General features: G+C 41.2%; 1 protein-coding gene across 2 annotated transcripts in view; it reads left to right on the top strand.

Annotated features, from left to right (window-relative positions):
- FSTL5 (follistatin like 5) overlaps positions 1 to 20826 on the top strand; it is a 3739468-nt gene that overhangs the window by 2925778 nt on the left and 792864 nt on the right. For both annotated transcript variants that reach the window (XM_044062069.1, XM_044062068.1), the window contains exon 10: positions 12090 to 12224. In XM_044062069.1, the coding sequence (XP_043918004.1) occupies positions 12090 to 12224 (135 nt within the window). The remainder of the gene's footprint in view (positions 1 to 12089; positions 12225 to 20826) is intronic.

Genomic DNA, 20826 nt, shown 5'->3' with positions numbered 1-20826 from the left:
TAGTTACGAAAACAAAATTGCCACTGATTCTAAAGACAACCACAAAGCATTCTATAGCAATGTCAAGAATCTCAATTGCAACACTCAGATCTGCTCTGAGTTACAGCACAATGCCACTAAATATACAGAACCAACTGATATTGCCAACATCCTGGCAGATAGCTTCAGTGCTAGGTTTACCCCCCCCCCCACCCTCGCCCCCTAAAGGGCCCACCTCTATACCAGAAGAATGCAAAGTTCCTGTAATCACTGCTGCACAGGTAAAAAACACACTCTCCAAAGCCAAGGACACAGCATCCATGGAACCTCACAACATCCCAGGCTGCATTCTACATGAACTACAGAATGAACTGGCACCCCACCTAAGCACCATGTTCATTCATAGCCTTACCTCAGGCTTTGTAGCCACTGAATTGTGCACAGCGACTGTTAACCCACTCTACATAGGGGGAGCCACCACAGACCCCGGGAACTACCGTCCCATTAGCCTAATGAGCCTGGTCTGCGAGGCCATGGAACATATCATCATGCAACATATAAACAAAGACAATGGCAACCTTCAAACTCTGGACCCTACCCAGTTCGGGTTTGTAAAAGGCAGATCATGTCTCCTAAACCTGATAGACTTCTTCGAAGAAGTCACCAAAGCTGTAGATGAGGGTAAGGTGTTTCACACAGCCTGTCTAGATCTCGCCAAGGCTTTTGACACCATCCCCCACTCTGGAATTATAGATAAACTCACTAAACTAGGTATAAATCCCTATGTCACAAGATGGGTTGCTAACTGGCTCACTGACAGAACTCACACTGTGAAAGTAGCCGACTCCAAGTCTGACTTCAGACCAGTGACAAGTGGAGTACCGCAGGGTTCAGTCCTGGGTCCTCTCCTGTTTGGTATCTACTTTTCTGAAGTACAGGCTAACACAGAAGACCTTTGGCTAATGACGTTTGTAAATGACTGCAAACTAGGAGCCATAATTGAAACTCCTTACAATGTGGACATTCTACAAGAGGGCCTCACTTAGACAGATGCCTGGTGTCAAAGCCATGGCCTCAAGCTCACTGCCAAAAAGTGCATTATCATCCCCTTTGGTAATAACTCTGTACCTATGAGCTACCACATAGGTGGTAGTCTACTTAACACTGAAAGTGTGATAAGAGACCTTGGGATACAGGTGGACAGTAGTCTCTCCTTTGATAATCACATCGTCACAGTAGTCAAGAAATCCTTCTACGTGGCACACCTCATCACAAAAGTTATCTCATCCAGGAAAAAAGAGGTCATTGTTCAACTCTACTCGTCACTCATTAGACTCATTATAAAGTACAATGCCCCTTTTGGTATGTACCTCACAAGACATCTACAACAACTGGAAAGGCTGCAGAAATACCTCACAAAGAGTATTACCGGCCTCAAATAGATGACCTATGCTGACCGCCTCAAAAATCTCCAGCTTTACTCCTTCGCATATCACCTACTTAGAGGCAATCTCTGCCTAACACACAAAGCTATGTCAAACCCAGAGCTGTTGGACATGCTCAACTTAAAGAAATCCCAATCCCTCAGAGCTACACACTCTAGGGACCTAAACCTTGTCACCACAATAAGCAGAACATGCTGAAGGGATAGATTCCCATACTCTAGAACAAACTACCTATCTTTGTCCAACAAAGCTCCTCATTAGGACTCTTCAAGAAAAATCTTGATGATTGGATGGGAAACAGAAAATTCACCCTGGGGTTCACCTCTGTGGCTCTGCTCAACAGGGGCACATGAAAATAATTTTCTTGGGTGGCAAAAGCCAGGGTACCTTTTTGGCTAGGCTTGTATAGACCCTAGGGCCGATAGCCTAGCACCTACCTTTGAACCTATGAACCTATGAAGAAATGATCTGTTACCATGCTGTTCCCATGCAAGCTTTTAACTTGATTGCAAGGGTTTATCACCAAAATGCCAAAAGCAAAACATTTTTTTAAGCAAAAGACCAAACTATAATGTTGAAAATAAACACATGCAGCCATAATTTTGAACATCAGAAATTCAGTAATCAACATTCAAGACACCAGACTTTGGTTTCAAATGTTCCTATGTCTGTTTACAATTTAGAAGGGGTGCAATCCCCCCTGCACCCCCCATCCCCAGCAAATTATATATGCCAACTCTGATATTACACTACAGTGAGGAAAAGGGTAAATTCCCCAGTCCTCACTGTACCACCATCTCCATTCACAATGCCAAACTCATAATAATGAATCAAGCTTTACTTTCGTTATTATACTTTTGTATTCTTTCAGTTTGGCATTGTGAAACTTTGAAAACATACTTTCAACCACATGGAGTTTGAGAACGAGCCTTCAAAATTTTGATGGCAGATAGATTTAAAGATTATCAAATTGGTATTTGGAATCAGCATTTAAATTTTTCAGTGTGAAGATTCTGTCATTGTGTAATGAACTGCCCTTGTCCGCTGTTCAAAGCCCAGTCGACTACCCCAAGTGAGAATCATATCCTGCACATTGTGCCTCTAAGATGAACACCTTAACCACTATGCCAGTCTCAAACAGTTCATTGTACACCCTGCGAGTGTTATTCTACCACTGGGAGTATCACAGTTTTCCAAAAAGTCAATTGACCGAATGATAGATTATTTGATTAATTAGTCATAAAAGCATAGTCTAAACTGGAGGGGGTCACTGAAAAAGGCAATTTATCTTTTTTGAAATGTCTGTACTAAATCACCAGTTCAATCAGTGACATAAGTATACATACATTAATATAAAAGAAAGCAAACCATAGTAACATTGCTCATTTATAAAACACAGAAGATATTAAAATACTGGAAAAAGAGAATATAAAAGGAATTTACAAAAGAACAATGGCAGAACATTTTTATGGCTGTCAGCCAAGCAACCAAGTGCAGAATATATAAGATTTTGGCATGCCACTCCTTACATAGTTGTTTTTATAACCCAGTCAGTCTTCAAAGAATTTTCCTCAGGTTGGCAGCAAATGCTGTAGTCATGAAGAAAAAAGAGAGAGGTAATTGGAGCAATTTTGGTGAATGTAATCAGTTGGCAAATTGTAAAAGAAATATCCTGTAAAGTGTTTGTGGAACAAATAGGCATAGGTACCAATGCTTTGGCTAAACATGTTATTGATTATCCAACTCATAAATTATTTATTGCCATTGATCAAGTTAAGAAAGATATTAGAGGGGAGCCATGGGAACTTTGGCTAGAAAAATGTGAACTTTTTTGGCAATTGAGAACTAATGCATATGTTCAACCAGGCCTTAACAAATGTGCTCTCTTGAATGTTTATTAAACATTTTCAGGCTTGCTAGTTGTTTCTGAAGCACCTACCAAGGGGAGAAAACGCTGAGAGAAGAAAAGGAGCCACTTTTGTGATTTTAAGTATCTTCTTCTGATTTTTTGTTAAGTTTTACTGCTTTGCTGCCTACTTTTTTGGCATTTTCCGGCTTTTTAAAGTTTATTTCTGTAACAGTAATAGTACTTGGAACACATCTAGAGCCTGTTTACTGCATTTCCTGTGTTGCACTTAATTTAAAATTGTTTTTTTTCTCTAAAAACTGCATTTTACCTGATTTTGGCCTAGCACTCAAGTGTGGGGTCATTTATTGCACTGTTGTGATTATTTTGCTGCTTGTGTATCTCTGCTACCTTTAAACTACAACAAAAAGAAAAAAATAAACAAAAAAAAAATCTTGCTTTTTTCCCACTTTCTGAAAGTTGAGAAAGTTCAGTTACAGATTTGCTGTTCTGAACTGTTTGGAAGTTTCTAGAAGGCCAGTGCTTGCTTGGGCTAAAGGGAAGTCTCTGTGTTCGCCAGTGGGAGTGGTTAACACTGAACAGCCTGCCTGTCCCTGGTGGAGTGGCTACTACCTAGAAGCTGTAGTTTTATTGGCCATTTTGGGTCAATTCTAAACTCCTTGATCTCTCTCTCTTAAAACCCAGCTGCCTCATGGTTTTGGCATCTTTTCAGGCTTGCTAGTTGTTGCTGAAGCACCTACCAAGGGCGAGAAAATGCTGAGAGAAGAAAAGGAGCCACTTTTGTGATTTTAAGTATTTTCTTCTGATTTTTTGTTAAGTTTTACTGCTTTGCTGCCTACTTTTTGGCAATTTCCGGCTTGCTAAAGTTTATATCTGTAACAGTAACAGTACTTGGAACACATCTAGAGCCTGTTTACTGCATTTCCTGTGTTGCACTTAATTTAAAATCGTTTTTTTCTCTAAAAACTGCATTTTACCTGATTTTGGCCTAGCACTCAAGTGTGGGGTCATTTATTGCACTGTTATTTTGCTGCTTGTGTATCTCTGCTACCTTTAAACTACAACAAAAAGTAAAAAAATAAAAAAGAAATCTTGCTTTTTTCCCACTTTCTGAAAGTTAAGAAAGTTCAGTTACAGATTTGCTGTTCTGAACTGTTTGGAAGTTTCTAGAAGGCCAGTGCTTGCTTGGGCTAAAGGGAAGTCTCTGTGATCACCAGTGAGAGTGGTTAACACTGAACAGCCTGCCTGTCCCTGGAGGAGTGGTTACTACCTAGAAGCTGTAGTTTTATTGGCCATTTTGGGTCAATTGTAAACTCCTTAATCTCTCTCTCTTAAAACCAGGCTGCCTCGTGGTTTTGGCATCTTTTCAGGCTTGCTAGTTGTTGCTGAAGCACCAACCAAGGGGAGAAAATGCTGAGAGAAGAAAAGGAGCCACTTTTGTGATTTTAGTATTTTCTTCTGATTTTTTGTTAAGGTTTACTGCTTTGCTGCCTATTTTTTGGCATTTTCTGGCTTGCTAAAGTTTATATCTGAAACAGTAACAGTACTTGGAACACATCTAGAGCCTGTTTACTGCATTTCCTGTGTTGCACTTAATTTAAAATCGTTTTTTTCTCTAAAAACTGCATTTTACCTGATTTTGACCTAGCACTCAAGTGTGGGGTCATTTATTGCACTGTTGTGATTATTTTGCTGCTTGTGTATCTCTGCTACCTTTAAACAACAACAAAAAGAAAAAAAAATCTTGCTTTTTTCCCACTCTCTGAAAGTTAAGAATCTTCAGTTACAGGTTTGCCGTTCTGAACTGTTTGGAAGTTTCTAGAAGGCCAGTGCTTGCTTGGGATAAAGAGAAGTCTCTGTGTTCACCAGTGGGAGTGGTTAACACTGAACAGCCTGCCTGCCCCCGGAGGAGTGGTTACTACCTAGAAGCTGTAGTTTTATTGGCCATTTTGGGTCAATTCTAAACTTCTAGATCTCTCTCTCTTAAAACCCTACAACTCTCTTTTTGCGCGGTTTTGCGCACTGAGCAGCGTCGGGCAGCGCCGCCTAAACAGGTTTAAACTATTCCAGGCTCCACAAAGTCTGCTCTTCACTTTTTCCCTTAGAACTGTTCAAACTCTCAAAGTAATCACTCTATTCTCTTTCTAAAGCCCTGCACTTGCTCAGCTCTTATAAGGAAACACTAACTAACTAAAGCACTACACCCTCCTTGACGTCTCATAAGTATTAGGCTCCCAATTGGTCCTTCCTGATCAAGTGAAAAATCAGTTCCCTTCCCTAATCTGATCAGTAAAAAAACAGTTCCTATACTAATCTGGTATGTCCAAGGGTCAGTTTCAAGGTTACTATCCAGTCCAGCTGGTGTATGTGGGAATTTTGAGGCAATGTTACAATTGCCTTATGTACACAGACAACCCTCTCCTCCTTCCAACAAACTCTAATACATGTGAGAGATGCAGTTACACAGCCAAACTGGAGGCAGAGCTCTCTCAACCCAAGACTGGCACAGTCAGTCAGAAGGAAAAGGTAACCACCCACAGCACAAATCCAGTCTCACATAGACCTATTGCATCTGCATACCCAACACATAAACACACAAAAACATACTCGGAGGCTCTAAATAAAAATCCACCTAAACAGCAAAGACCTCCTAAGCAGATATCCAAGCAACAGCCACCCCTCAACAATACCCACGAATCGCATATCTCACTAAATCAGTGTGCCTCACAGTCACAGCCCTTAAGGCCAAACAACACACCAAATACACTTGTTATAGGGGACTCTATTGTCTGGCACACTAACGTCCCGCTCACCAGACTGAAGAAGGAGAAGGTCACTGTAAGCTGCCTGTCAGGTGCCAGGATCCGCCACATAATGCAAGCACTCAGGTCACTCCAAAGCAAGTACAAGTATGACTCCGTCATTGTCCATGCTGGTGTGAATGACCTGAGACGTATCTCCCCGGGATTGCATGAAAAGAGACATAGAGGAGCTCTCTGACCATGTAACCCAGGCTGGTATGACCCTGACCTTGAGTAGCATCTTGCCCTCACCAAGAATGATGCCACAGTATAAAGACAAAATGATCAGTTTCAACAATTGGCTAAAGTATTGGTGTCATTCAAAGGGGATCCAGTGTCTGTCAGCCTGGGATGACATGCTCGACAAGCCACGTTGCTTCACTAGGGATGGCTGGCACCTGTCACCCTTAGGCTTTCGTATACTGGCCAAGGCTCTTGCCACCCCCATAGTGCCTTTTTTAGGCTAGGCTCAAAGGACAAACCCACCTCCATAGACAACCCAAGGATAAAAAAAACTAAAGGTAATGCTACTCAATGCCAGAAGTCTAAACCTCAAGAGGCACGCATTTGAGGCTCTCCTCAGTATGAAGAAAATCGATGTCTGTGCAGTAACAGAAACCTGGTTCAAGGCTCCTGAGAGCACCCCGGCACTACCAGGTTATAACTCATACCATGCGTTTCGGCCCCAAAACTCGGACCGAAGCACAAAAGGAGCAGGAGTATCTATATTCATCAAAGACACCTACACCTCCAGGTTAGTGGCACTGCACGAAGCATCAGAAACCATCCATGTGCAACTAACAGCGGGCAAAACTGCCTTTCTGTTTGTAGCCTGCTACAGAACACCCTCCCTATTACAGGAACCCCACTTGGCATTCCTGAGAACACTGGAGAATATGAAGGTCTCTCCAAACACTATGTTATTGGGTGACTTCAACTACCCAAACATTGATTGGGAAAACTACTCAAGCCCAAACACCCTCGCCCAATGGTTCCTTGAATTTATAAACTCTAACAGAATGGAACAACTGGCCACCACTCCCACAAGAGGGAACAACATATTGGACCTGGTCATCACCAATATGGGGACTCTATGTTCCACACCAGAGGTAAACCCCTCATTGGTAAGATCAGACCATAAACAAATTTCCCTGGACATCCATATCCCGTCCCCACCCCCAGCCAAGGAAATTACTGTAAAGAATTTCTCAAAACCAACTTTGCACTTCTCAAGACTGAGGTGGAATCCTTCAAAGCCCCTGGGCCAGAGGATAATACAGCCCAATCCACAGAATCCTTTACAAATGCATTCTATGAGCACCTGCAGGAATGCATGGATCGTGCTATCCCAAATAAAACCAAGACTCACTCCTCCAAAAACAGGAGACCGGTCTGGTGGACCCCGGCCATAAATAAACTATACAACAGAAGGAGGAAGCTACTACATGACAGAGCAAAATCCCAAAAAGGGAAGGCATCTCTGATCAGTATTAGCAAGAAACTTCGATCCCTCATAAAATCATCAAAGGCCAGTTTTGAAAGAAAAATTGCCCTAGACACTAAAGATAATCACAAGGCCTTCTTTAGTTATGTCAGGAACATGGTTGGAAGCTCCCAGATATGCTCTGAATTGTTGCATAATGGTACAAAATATACCAAACCTACAGACATAGCCAACATCCTGGCAGACAGATTCAGTGCAAATTCTCCCCCCCTTCCCCCCCAAAGGAGCAAATGCCTATCCCAACTGAATGTAACCTCCCTGACATCACAGATGCACAGGTGAAAGCTGCCCTCTCCAAAGCAAAAAACACAGCATCTATGGGACCGGACGGTGTCCCAGGCTGTGTCTTACATGAGCTCCAAGAAGAACTGAACCCTCACATTAAGTCACTGTTCAAACTCAGCCTTACTACAGGATATGTACCCAAAGAATGGCGTACAGCTACAGTGGTCTCACTCCACAAAGGTGGTACCACAATGGACCCCGGAAACTATCGCCCCATAAGCCTGACTAGTCTGGTCTGTAAAGGTATGGAGCGTATTATCATGGAACTCATAAACAAAGACATTGGGAGCCTCCAGACACTGGACCCTACCCAATTCGGCTTTGTTAAGGGCAGATCATGCCTCTTAAACCTAGTTGGTTTCTTTGAAACAGTTACCAAAGCCATAGATGAGGGCAAGGTAGTCCACACAGCCTACCTGGACCTCGCAGAAGCCTTCAACACAATACCCCACTCGGGCTTCATAAATAAGCTTACCAGCTTAAATATCAACCCCTATATCACAAGATGGGTTGCAAACTGGCTCAGAGATAGAACCCACATGGTCAGAATCGCAGGTGCCATGTCCGAATCCAAACCAGTTACGAGTGGCATCTCACAGGGCTCAGTTTTGGGACCTCTCTTGTTTGGTATATACTTCTCTGAGGTCCAGGCTAATACGGGGGGATTATGGCTGACAAAGTTCGCAGATGACTGCAAACTGGGGCCATAATCGAATCTCCAGCTGACACAAGCATCCTCCAAAAAGGTCTCACAGAGACGGATGCTTGGTGCCAGAGCCAAGGCCTCAGGCTAAATGCTAAAAAGTGCATAGTCATCCCCTTTGGGAAAAACAAGGTGCCCACAAATTACCACATAGGTGGTAATCCATTAAGTACGGAAGAAGTAATTAGAGATTTGGGGACCAATGTAGATAGTAATCTCTCATTTGATAATCACGTTGCCAAAGTGGTTAGAAAGACCTTCTATATAGCCCACCTTATCAAGAAAGGGTTCGCATCTAGATCAAGAGAGGTCATTGTGCCCCTCTACGTGTCACTCATCAGGCCCATAATTGAATACAATGCCCCTTTTGGGATGTACCTTACCTGACACCTGCAGCAACTGGAGAGGCCCCAAAAGTACCTCACCAAGAGGATCATGGGCTACAAACAGATGTCCTATGCAGCTCGACTAAAGAAACTCCAGCTCTACTCAGTTGCTTACTGCCTACTCAGAGGCGATCTATGCCTGATGTACAAAGTCATGTCAAACCCAGAATTAATGGACATGCTCCACCTCAAAAAATCCAAGTCCCTTAGAGCTACATGTTCCAGGGACCTAAACCTCAGCACAAAAATAAATAGGACATGCTGGAGGGACAGATTCATTTCCCAGAGGCTCCCCTTACTCTGGAATAGAATCCCAATTCATGTTAGACATAGCCCCTCGCTGAACCTCTTCAAGTGAAATCTGGACGTGTGGATGGGAAATCGCAAATTCACCCCTGGGATCTCTTCTGTGTCCCTGCTAGACAGAGGCACAGTAAACTAATCTTAAAAGGGTACCTTCTGTGACCTACTTTACAGAGGCACAGTAGGCTAATCTAATAGGGAGGCAGAAACCAAATACATTCTGGCTAGGCTTATAAATGCCCTAGGGCAGATAGCCTAGTATCTACCTATGAACCTATGAACCTATGAACCTATTAAAAGCTCTGGAAAGGTAGTATTTTGACTTATAGTTTTAATAATGATGAAAGATTTTAATGTATTCTTTTTGTGTTGTGAGCTAGGAATATATGATATTTTATTATTTAGTTATGTTTCATAATAATGTTGCTTTAAGATATTCTTTTAGGTTTTAATTAATTGATTATGTAATTGAAATTTTGAGTTTAAATACTCGGTGCATGCTGGGTTTTTAATGTCTGATGAAGTGCAACTATTTGTACGAAAGCGCTTACAAAAATAAATCAGGTTTTTACTTTTTGTTTGCCATTTTTTTTGTGATTTTTATAACCCAGGCAGCCTTCAAAGAATTGTGAACAAGTTTTGGTGAATGTAATCAGTTGGCAAATTGCAAAAACAAAAAAAAAATCCTGCAGAGTGTCTGTGGAACAAATAGTTGTAAGGAAATGATTCTTTTAGTATTGGATATAGGATCTGAGTGGCCTAAGCATAGTTAGACCTTTTTGCATTTATTGATGCTCGCTGTCAAAAATGCAGTTGCTAGAAAATGGAAATCAAATCCTAAGCAGGCTGTTATTGAATTATTGCATATTGTAAAGGAGATAAGGAGATTAAAAAGGAGCTGAGATCTTTATAAACAGGGAAGGAACTTTGTTTATCTAAAGATCAATGAACTCTGTAGATTATGACAACCTAGCTTGTGGTGCAAAGGTCTTGTCTTCCATATATGGCGATTTTGAAGGGTGTAATGTTCGATGAACATGTACTTATAAAATTGGTTAAGTGGCTATGTGATTGTGTTTTCATTCACATATGTTGCATGGGGTGAACACTGGTCAGTTGTCTGGTTCCGTCTACTACCTGATTTCAATAGTCAAAAAATTAAATATCTTCTGAGAGTTCTGGACGTTTCACTATAACTGCTTTTGTAATAGCAGAGGACTAGTATATCATAGCAATTTCTGTCAGATTCACCAAATAAAAGTTATCATATTGATCAGAGTACATTTTATTATATGCTCCATTTCATTGTAAATTGCTAGCATGCTCATCCATTACCGTTTAGTTATTCAGATGCCATTTGTTTCATCTGCACAAGGAAAATCCTAGAATTTAAACATCTTTGTTCATAAGTAGTATCCCTTTATGATTAAAAATATCTACCAGTCTGCCTGAAGGGCTGTAATCCTTTTGATACTGTCTTTAAATACCACAACAAAATCCACAAGCGTAGCATGACAATTCAACATGTATTAATATTGATATCCTGTTTTTCAAGATTATTTAATGGAGGCTGTATAAAACACTCTTACCAGATATTGTCACAGTCACTAGTCATAAAACAAACAAAATACATCAGTGGCATCTACAGAAAACAGTAATAATTGATCATCTTATAGAACATGCAATTAAAGTCTGGAAATAAATGCAGCTAAAGGTATTAGTTTCTAAAACAAATTATGACAATATTATAGAAGGAGCATGCAGCAGAAACTGCTGATTTAGATGTCATAATTTAATTAGTAAACATACATAAACCAAAAATCCAAGGCAGAATTACAGGGTTTGGCATCAGAACACTAGAGCCACGAGGCTGCCATACCAACAGCTATCATAGCATGACAAAGATTTACACATAGCTGTATTATCATACTCAAATGTTGAAAAATATTTGCCGGAATGGCAGAATTTTCTGCAGACTTTATAAAATTTTACTCTATTTACACCTGAATGACTAATATAACATTATCTAACTACACAGTATTAACAAAGAGTCCTCAGCAGACTAAATTTGATATTCTACTCAACTGCATCCTAGGGCTTCATTTGCTTATAGTCCTGGAATTTCATTACAGAAGGTAAAAGGTACCCCACAGTGAAAACTCTAGCTTGGCTGGGTTTTTCTAGAAGCTTTTACTAGATGGGCTGTCTGTGTGACCTTTTTTACCCATTGGTCTGCATGCTAGTTTGGGATATTCTGCCGGTTCCTTAATGTTTATGGGCATCAGCTGGATTTAAAGACCCCATATTTCTAAAGTATAGCCACACTATCTACTTATGCTGTTTTGATGAGGGCAATAAAAAGGGCAAAGCATGCATGTCCGCAGCTGATGGGCTTTGACTTTATTGGTTTGAATGCGTCCATGAAGGCTTAAAATCTAAAAAAGTTATGGGTTTTCAGAAACACTGTAGCTGAAACACTTGATGTCCTTGAGGGGTGATTGCAAATATCATATAGTGCCTCCATTACAGGAGATTTAAGTTCACTCAGTGAAAACTCTAGTTAGCTGTGTTTTTCTTGTAGTTTTTATTAGTTAAGATAGCAGCAAACATATTCTTTTAAAATATTCTATTAAAGCACAGTAGCAAAAAAATGCCTTTGCATTTTAAATGTGTCAAGTATATTACGAATTTTAATACAAAGTATGTTTTTTATGCCATTTTCCTACACAAATCAAAAAAAGCAAGGCTATATTTAAATGGAAGCTTTTCTTGTTAAGATTCTACATAATTTTCAATTCTTTATTTTAATTTTTTAGCTAATGGCTCTGAAGTACATATTAGCAATGTACGATATGAAGATACAGGAGCATATACTTGCATTGCAAAAAATGAAGCTGGTGTTGATGAGGACATTTCTTCCCTTTTTGTTGAAGACTCTGCCCGGAAAACACGTATGTAAATACATAAATATCTACACATATGTATTAGATGTGTGTTTAAACTGTGTCAAAATAAGGATATTGTGCAATCCTTTGATACAGAAAATATTGATGTCCACAATGTACTATGGCAGTTGTTATTTACCTCACTTTTACTATTGCATTTGAATGTAAAACGTTTGGAGATTGCAGCTCCCAATGCTTGCTTACCACTGTTGTTTTGATTGGTTGTAAAACTTATAATTTGTTTGCTAGTAATTAATACACTGAATTATAAAATGTATTTTTTAAAGGAGTAGTTAGAATCATGTATTTATATATTTAAGCAGCTGTTTTTTCATTGCTACTCTTTCATAGAAGAAATTTTCAACATGAAGCAATGCACAGAACTGTTGATGAGGAACTTGGATCTGTCAGATGTGAGAGCACCTTTCCAGTTGTCACAGCCTTACACGAGTAGTGCCTTTTTCTATGCAACAAGGGCAGGTGGTAGCACTTGACTAAGTACTATGCAAATAGGATTCTTGTTCGTTGATCCAGTAATGGTACACGTATCATCATACAACAAGCAGAGAAAATTTCCAAGTTACCCATTCCATTGCTGAGTCTTATGGTATTTAGCAAAGCCACCTTCAACTCTATTGTTTCATCATGTGTATCTTTTTTGTTTTGGAATATGAAGAAGTGTAAAAAAATACACTATGATGATTAAACATGTTTCATAGGGTCATAGGAGGTTACTAGGTTATTGGACCTGTGGCACTTATAAGCCCAGCTAAGAGTTTAGGCCATGTTAAAACAATTCAGCACCTGATGCCACTGTCTAGCAGGGACACAGGTAGAATCCCAGGGCTGTATTTTCTGTTTCCCATCCAGTTACCCGGGCTGTGCTTAAAAAGGGGTAAAGATATACTCTGCTTGACATGGAGAAGGAGTCTATTCCACAGATGGGGGAGTCTCTGGGACACAAATATGTCCCACCAACAAGTTCTGTTGATGTCACAGACCAGGTTTAGGCTGCATGTACCAGTTACTCGTGTGGAGCTTGATTTGCAGATATGTAGCATTCCCATCAAGGGGGGAGTCTGTGATCACCTTGTATGCCAGACAGAGGTCACCTCTGAGGAGTCTATATGAAACTGAGTAGAGGGATAGGAATTTTAGCCTATTTGTGTATGGTAGATATTTGAAACCCTGGATTCTCCTGGTAAGGAACCACTGTGGTCTCTCCAGCTGCTGCATGTGCTTTGTAAGGTACATGCCAAAAGGGGCATTATACTCAATAATGGGCCTTATAAGGGAAGAATGCAGGGATGTTATGACCTCCTTGTCCCTGGATGAAATACCATTACTTATGAGGTGGGTCATGTACAAGGCTTTCTGTACAATGGAAGCAATATGGTAGTCAAACGTCAGGTTGATATCAACCTGGGTGCCCAAATCCCTCATGACTGATTCCATGCTTAGGATGTCATTTATGGTTTACTGTTATATTTGCAAACATCATTTAGGTGAAAGCAATGATTTCCAATGGATATTGTCGGAAATCAAAACACCGAGCAACCAAAATATCGAACGGAGCATTTCAGCGATGTCAAATATCGACTTTGCTGAAATGCTCACATCCTCCCACAACTAACAATAAGATTTGCACCCCCCACACTCCCCCCTACTTATATATACAAGCTCCAAGATTGCACTACAGTGAGGGTAAGGGTACATTTCCCGATCTCCACTATAGTACGATTTGCACCGCAATGTTGAAGCTGACAATAGTGGCTGTTTGCTCATGTCAGCTATGACATTGTGGTGATCGAACTCTCAGTTTGAGAAAATGATTTTCATACATATTCGATCATCTAAATGACAATCTAATATGTGATAGTAAACCATTATTTATGTGCTAATTTGTGGGGATGTCACTTTCCCCAAAGGGGATGATGATGTATTTTTTAGTATTCAGCTTGAGGCCATGTTTCTGGCACCAGTCATTTGTCTGAGTGAGACCCTCTTGGAGGATGTCCACATCATTAGGGGAATTGATGACAGTAACCAGCTTGCAGTCATCTGCAAACTTGGTCAGCAAAATCCTACTGGTTTTGACCTGCACCTCAGAAAAGTATACCCCAAATAACAGAGGCTCTAACACCAAAACCTGGGTACGCTGCTTGTTACGGGTCTATGGCTTGAGGTGGCTTCCCCTATTTTGACTAGGTGGGTTCTATCAGTGAGCCAGTTTTCTACCCATCTGTTAACATATAGCTTGATGCCTAGTTGTAATAGTTTATCTATTATGCCTGAGTGGCGAATAGTGTCAAAGGCTTTGGCCAGGTCAAGGTAGGTGTTGTGCACCATCTTCCCCTCATTCATGGCTTTGAGGGCTGTCTCAAAGAAGCCGACCAAATTTAACAAACATGACCTCCCCTTGCTGAAGTCATACTGTGTGGGATCAAGTATTTTCAGATTGCCAATCTCTTTGTTAATGAGGTCCATGATAATCCATTCCATGGCCTTGCAGATCAGACTAGTTAGCCTGATGGGTCTATAATTTCCCAGATAGGTGGACGCTCCACCTTTATACAAATGGATGACACTGGCTGTCCTCCTCTCAGCTGGGACAAAGCCAATACTAAGGTTTTGGTTGAAGAGGGCACCTAATGGTGCTGCAAGTTCCTGCCAGAGTTCACGTAGGAGGCAGCCTGGGATGTTATTGGGTCCTATGGAGGCTGTATTTTTTGCCTTTGAGAGTGATGACCTGTTCTATAGATATAAGAGGTAGAAAGCAGGTACTGGGGATGTCCTGATTTACTGATGGGGGAGACAGAGGGGTGAAGTTTTCACTTAGTCTGTCTGACAGCAAGTTTGCTATATCTACAGCATTTGTATATGTGGTGTCCTTGACCACCAATTCGGAACAGATCTGGGTGCTTTCTTTGAGGTTGTGGACATATGTGAAGAAGGCCTTATGACTTTCTCTAGTAGATGCGGCCAATCTGGACTCAATGTTTGCCTTGGAGGATGTCACTAGTGCTCGTATTTGCTTGTTCAGGCTAAGGAGACATTGCTTCCAATATGGCACCTGCTCCTTCTTGGTGTTGCTGTTTTCCTTTTTTATAGAGTTTATTTACTGCAGATGTCCACCAGACAGGTTTACTCTTCATTGCGGAGGGTGACTTAGTCCTGTCAGGTATTCTTGATTTCATACATCTATATATATGCTCGTATAGTGCTTTGATGTAGTTTTGGATATTAGTGCCACTTCCTACAGAGGGGCAGGGAGCTGTGAGGCTGTTTATACCATCCCTCAGGAGGCTGTAAGCAGCTTTAGAGAAGTTTTTATGTCTGACCTTAGCTAAAAGTGGGTTGGGGAGATGATGACTTTGAAAGTGACCACTTTATAGTCAGATCTTACAAGGGAGGATGATACTATAGGGATGCTGCAGAGGTTATTCATGTTGGTTAATACCAAGTCCAAGATATTATCACCTCTTGTGGGGGTATCAACTAGCCGTTTCAAGGAATTTGCATTGACAAAATCGAGGAATCTCTGGGCATTTGTGTTCTGGCATGAGTTGTTCTTCCAATCTATGTTTGGGTAGTTAAAGTCATCCGGGATCAGGGTAAAGGGTTGAATCTTGATAGATTTGAACAGGTCCAACAAGGCGGATTGGGCATCTTGAGTCAGATTTGGGGGCTGGTAGCTAGCTATAATATGAATAGGGGTCTTGTCAATGGTTAATTGCACCTCAAGTGTCTCCTGTGCATCATACTGTTTGACCAGCCTGGAGATGTGTATGTATTTAATGTATATTGAACTCCACCTCATTTAGCTTTACTGCCCATACTCTGAATGTATGATAGGATAATTAACCAGGTAAGGTTGGGCTGCTCTCCAAAGCTTTGAACCAGGTTTCTGTAGCTACACAGTTGTCAGCATTTTCCAGGGTTAATGCTTGCAGTGAGTGCAATTTTATGTTTAGACTCCTAACATTTAGCAGCAAGACCTGTAGTTTGTGTTTCAGTACTTGAATTCTCTGGGGAAGACTTAAAACTCATCAGGAACAAAGCAATACTCATTCCAAGCTAACAGGCACTGAATACTCTGTTTACAATGTAGAGTTCTTATCTGTTTACTGCTATATGAGATGATGGGAGGGCTCTAAGAAAAACTACTCAATATTAAGTGACAGTTTGTCAAATCTCAAGGCTCCCCCTAACCCTAAGATCACAGCTGCCTATGCAGAGTTACACACAGAGTCCCTATACAACCATATGAATGGCTCTATAGAGACTGCTGTACCTACTGGAAGTAAACCCAAAACAAACACTAAAAACAAATCCCACTGGTGGAATATTCACCTAGACAAGGTATATAATAAAAGAAGAAGACTCATGGCCAAAATCAAGAAGAACAACTCCCTTAAAAATACGTGCTCTCTTACACAACTTACCAAGAAGCTAAGAGGTATAATTAAGACCAACACGGACAACTGTAAAGACAGAATATCCTTGCAGGTTAAGAATAATTACAAGGCCTTTTTCAGCCATGTCCAAAAGCTTAAAGGCAACACACAGCAGTGTGCTGAACAAGTGGTGAATGGTAACACCTTCACTGATGGGGTTGCCATAAATCAACTGGCTCATAAATTTAGCTTAAACTTCAACCCACACTTTCCCCAGCTCCATTAGGTGAAATCCCCTCCAACGTACTACCCACAACTATTATCAGGTACCAGGTGCTGGCAGCACTTGCTAAAGCAAAGAACATGGCCTCCCTGGGTCCCAACCCCATCACCGGTTGCCTCAGGACCAGATGAGGTACTTTTCAACTACAGTCTTGAAACAGGCTAAGTTCCAAGGGAACGGTGGATTGTAACTGTCTTTGCTCTCCATAAGGGCAGAAACTCAACTGACCCAGGGAACTACAGACCCATTAGTTTAAGAAGCCTAATATGCAAGGCCATGGAATCAATTATGGAAATGATAAACCAGGACATTGACAACCTGCAAATATTGGACCCATCCCGATTTGTCTTTGTTAATGGAAGAACATGCCTGTTAAACCTACAAGACTTCTTTGAGAGGGTCATCAAGGCAATGGACAAGGTAAAATAATGCATATTGTGTATCTTGACCAAGGCAAGATAATTGATCCAATACCCAACTCGAGCATCATTGACAACTATCTGAGATAGATATAAATTCCTACATAACTTGCTCAGTTATGAGCTGGCTCACACACAGAATCCAAGAAGTCAGGATCAGTGAGACCACCTCCACCAACAGACCAGTCACCAGTGGAGTACCTCAGGGCTCCTTGCTGGGCCAACTCCTGATTGGCATCTATTTTTCAGAAGTCAAGGCTAATGTTCAAGGCCTCTGGCTCAGCAAGTTTACAGAGGACAGTAAAGTGGTGGCTAATATAGAGTCCCCCCAAGCCATCGACATCTTGCAACATGGTTTAAAACAAATAAATGACCAGTGCCAATGCCATGGCCTATAACGCAATGCCAGAAAATGCATTATTTGTTAAGTGTAATCCACTGACTTTTCTTCCAAAATTACCTCTTTTCAGGAGAGTTTGGGGATAGAGCCAAATTCTGAGCCAAAATCTGAGAACTCCTTTAAAATCAGGGACAGCTGAGAGGTATTCAAAAGAAGTCTGGAATTCTCAGAAAGTTGAATTTTCTGACAGTCCTTTCAGATCACTAAATGAGGATTTGCAAGGTGAAATAACTCTATCCTACAAAGTCTGCGTAATAAATAATTTCCCTTACAAGTGGTTCTTATGATTATGTTGCAATGCCAACAGCCAAGAAAATATGGTAGCTAAGGATAAAACATTTTCCCACATTTGTGCTTACAATCTTTTCAGATTATTTGTGACTCATAAGTTAAATATTAATACAGTGGCTTGAGAAATCTGGTACTGTTACAGAAAGTCACTACTGCTAGGGTATACTCTTTTATTGTTCATAGCAGACATATGCATCTTCATGTCTTAGTATGTCCTTAGCATTTCCTCCTTATGCAATTATGTTTCAGGGCATTTTACACAGAGAAAAGCATACTGCATGAAATGACATGTAGGAGATACCTTGGTGTTTTGCAGTACTAGTAGATATGATATGGCTGTTCTATAATTATATATATATAAATATATATATATATATATATATATATATATATATATATATATATATGCGCAAGTTTAATACATTATCTGTAATAAGGATATGTGTTACATTTTTCTTTAGAGTAATGTTTTTCAGTTTTGAAAGCTGTATGTGTGACACAAGAGGAAAATGCCAGAATATTTGCCTTAATACATTGGCTTTCTTCCATGTTCACTGTGGTTCCTCCATTAGTCGAATACTACATAAAGGCTGACAGTTTCTCTGAAATAGTCTGGGATTCTGTGAGACAGTACACTTTCAAGAGACATATCCATGCATCCTAGAAATTGCATCTGCTGCAAAAAGATAGGTTCATAGGTTCATAGGTTTGTACTAGGCCAATGGCCTTGGAACCTTTAGAAGCCTAGCCCATAGAAGTGCCCTGGCATCATGCCACCATTAGTTCCTGGTGCTTCTGTCAAGTAGAGCCACTGGAGTGATCCCCAGGGTGAACTTTCTATTTCCCATCCACTCATCAAGATTTCTGTTGAAAAGGGCCAGTGAGGTGCTCAGCTTGACATGTATGGGAAGTCTGTTCCAGAGCATGGGCAGTCTCTGGCTTATGAATCTGTCTCTCCAGCATGTTCTGTTGATTTTAGTAATGAGGTTGAGGTTCCTGGAGTGTGTGGTGCACAGGGACTGGGATTTCTTTAGGTGTAACATTTCTAACAGGGCTGGGTCAGATGTGACTTTGTAAGTCAAGCAGAGATTGCCTCTTTATAGACGATATGAGACAGAGAAAAGCTGGAGTTTTTTAAGTATATCCATGTAGGGCATGTGTTTAAGGCATAGGACCTCTCTTTTGTGGCCTTTCCAGCTGTTGCTGGTGTTTAGTGAGGTACATGCCAAATGGGGCATTACACTTGATGATTTTGATGATTGCTCTAATGAGGGAAGAATAGAGAGAGATGATGACCTCTTTTTTCCTGGATGCAAAACCTTTGATAATGAGATGTGCCACATAGAAGGAGTTTCTGACCACAGTGGCGATATGGTGGTCGAAGGAGTGGTTGTTGTCAACCTGTGACCCCAAATCTCTTATAACACCTTCAGTGTTCAGTGGGCTACCATCAATGTGGTAATTAGTGGGAGCTGAGCTTTTTTCAAAGGGAATGAAGATGCATTTTTTGGCATTAAGCTTAAGGCCATGGTTTTGACATCAGTCATTGGTCTCAGTAAGGCCTTTCTGTAGGATGTCTACATCACTTGGGGAGTTAATAATCACTCCCAGCTTGCAATCGTCAGCAAACATGCTCAGCCAGAGTCCCTCCATGTTGGTCTGGACTTCTGAGAAGTAGATGCCAAGCAGGACAGACCCAGGACTGATCCCTGTGGGACTCGACTCGTGACTGGTCAGCAGTCTAACTTGGAGTCTGCTATTCTCACACTGTGGGTTCTATCTGTGAGGCAATTTGCATCCCAGCTAGTGATATAGGGATTGATGCCTATCAATAATTCTGGAGTGGGGAATGCTATCAAAGGCCTTGGCCAGATCGAGGTTGGCTGTATGAACTGCCTTGGCCTCATCCACAGCTGTTGTGACTGACTCAAAGAAGTCAACCAGGTTCAGCAGGCGTGATCTACCCTTCATAAAACCAAATTGTGTGGGATCCAGTGTTTGGAGATTCCCTATATCCTTGTTAATTAGATCCATGATAATGTGCTCCATAGCCTTACATATCAGACTTGTCAGGCTTATGGGGCAATATTTCCCAGGGTCTGTAGTCGCTCCCCATTTATGGAGAAGGATGACTGTAGCAGTGTGCCATTCTGTAGGGACAAAGCCTGAGGTGAGTGTGTGATTGAACAAGCCACACAGGTATGGTGCCAGTTCACTTTGTAATTCATGTAGAACGCAGCCGGGGATATTGTCGGGTCCCATGGAAGCTGTATTCTTGGTCTTGGACAATGCAGCTTTAACCTGTGCTGCAGTAATGCTGGATGCCTGGCATTCTTCGGGAGCATTTTGCTGGGCTACTATTCTGGAGGTGTTCATATCCTTTATGAATATGGAGACACTACCACCTTTAAAGCTTTGGTCCATTTTCTGGGGCCGAAAGGTGTGGAATGAGTTGTAGCCTGGCAGTGCAGGGATGCTTTCTGCTGCTTTAAACCAGTTCTCCGTTACAACACAAATGTCGATTTCTTCATTTTGAGGAGTGCTTCAAATGAGTGCATCTTGAGATTTAGACTTCTGGCATTGAACAGCATGACCCTCAGATTGCATTTATTTATAGCTGTTACAGTGGTAATTTATCTTTCGAACACCACTTAAAAAAGGCACTATGGGGGTGGCAAGAGCCTTAGCCAGTATCCGGAAACCTAGAGGTGACAGATGCAGGCCATCTCTGGCAAAGCAATGAGGTCTGTCAATCATGTCATCCCAAGCAGACAGATACTGGATCCCCTTAGAATGACACCAGAAACTTAGCCAGTTG

Source organism: Protopterus annectens, chromosome 2.part1 (assembly GCF_019279795.1).
Source record: "Protopterus annectens isolate FY-2018-M chromosome 2.part1, PAN1.0, whole genome shotgun sequence".
Classification (NCBI taxonomy): Eukaryota; Metazoa; Chordata; order Ceratodontiformes; family Protopteridae; genus Protopterus; species Protopterus annectens.
The sequence above is the reverse complement of the archived record's forward strand: the minus strand, read 5'-3'. Positions and strand labels throughout refer to the sequence as shown.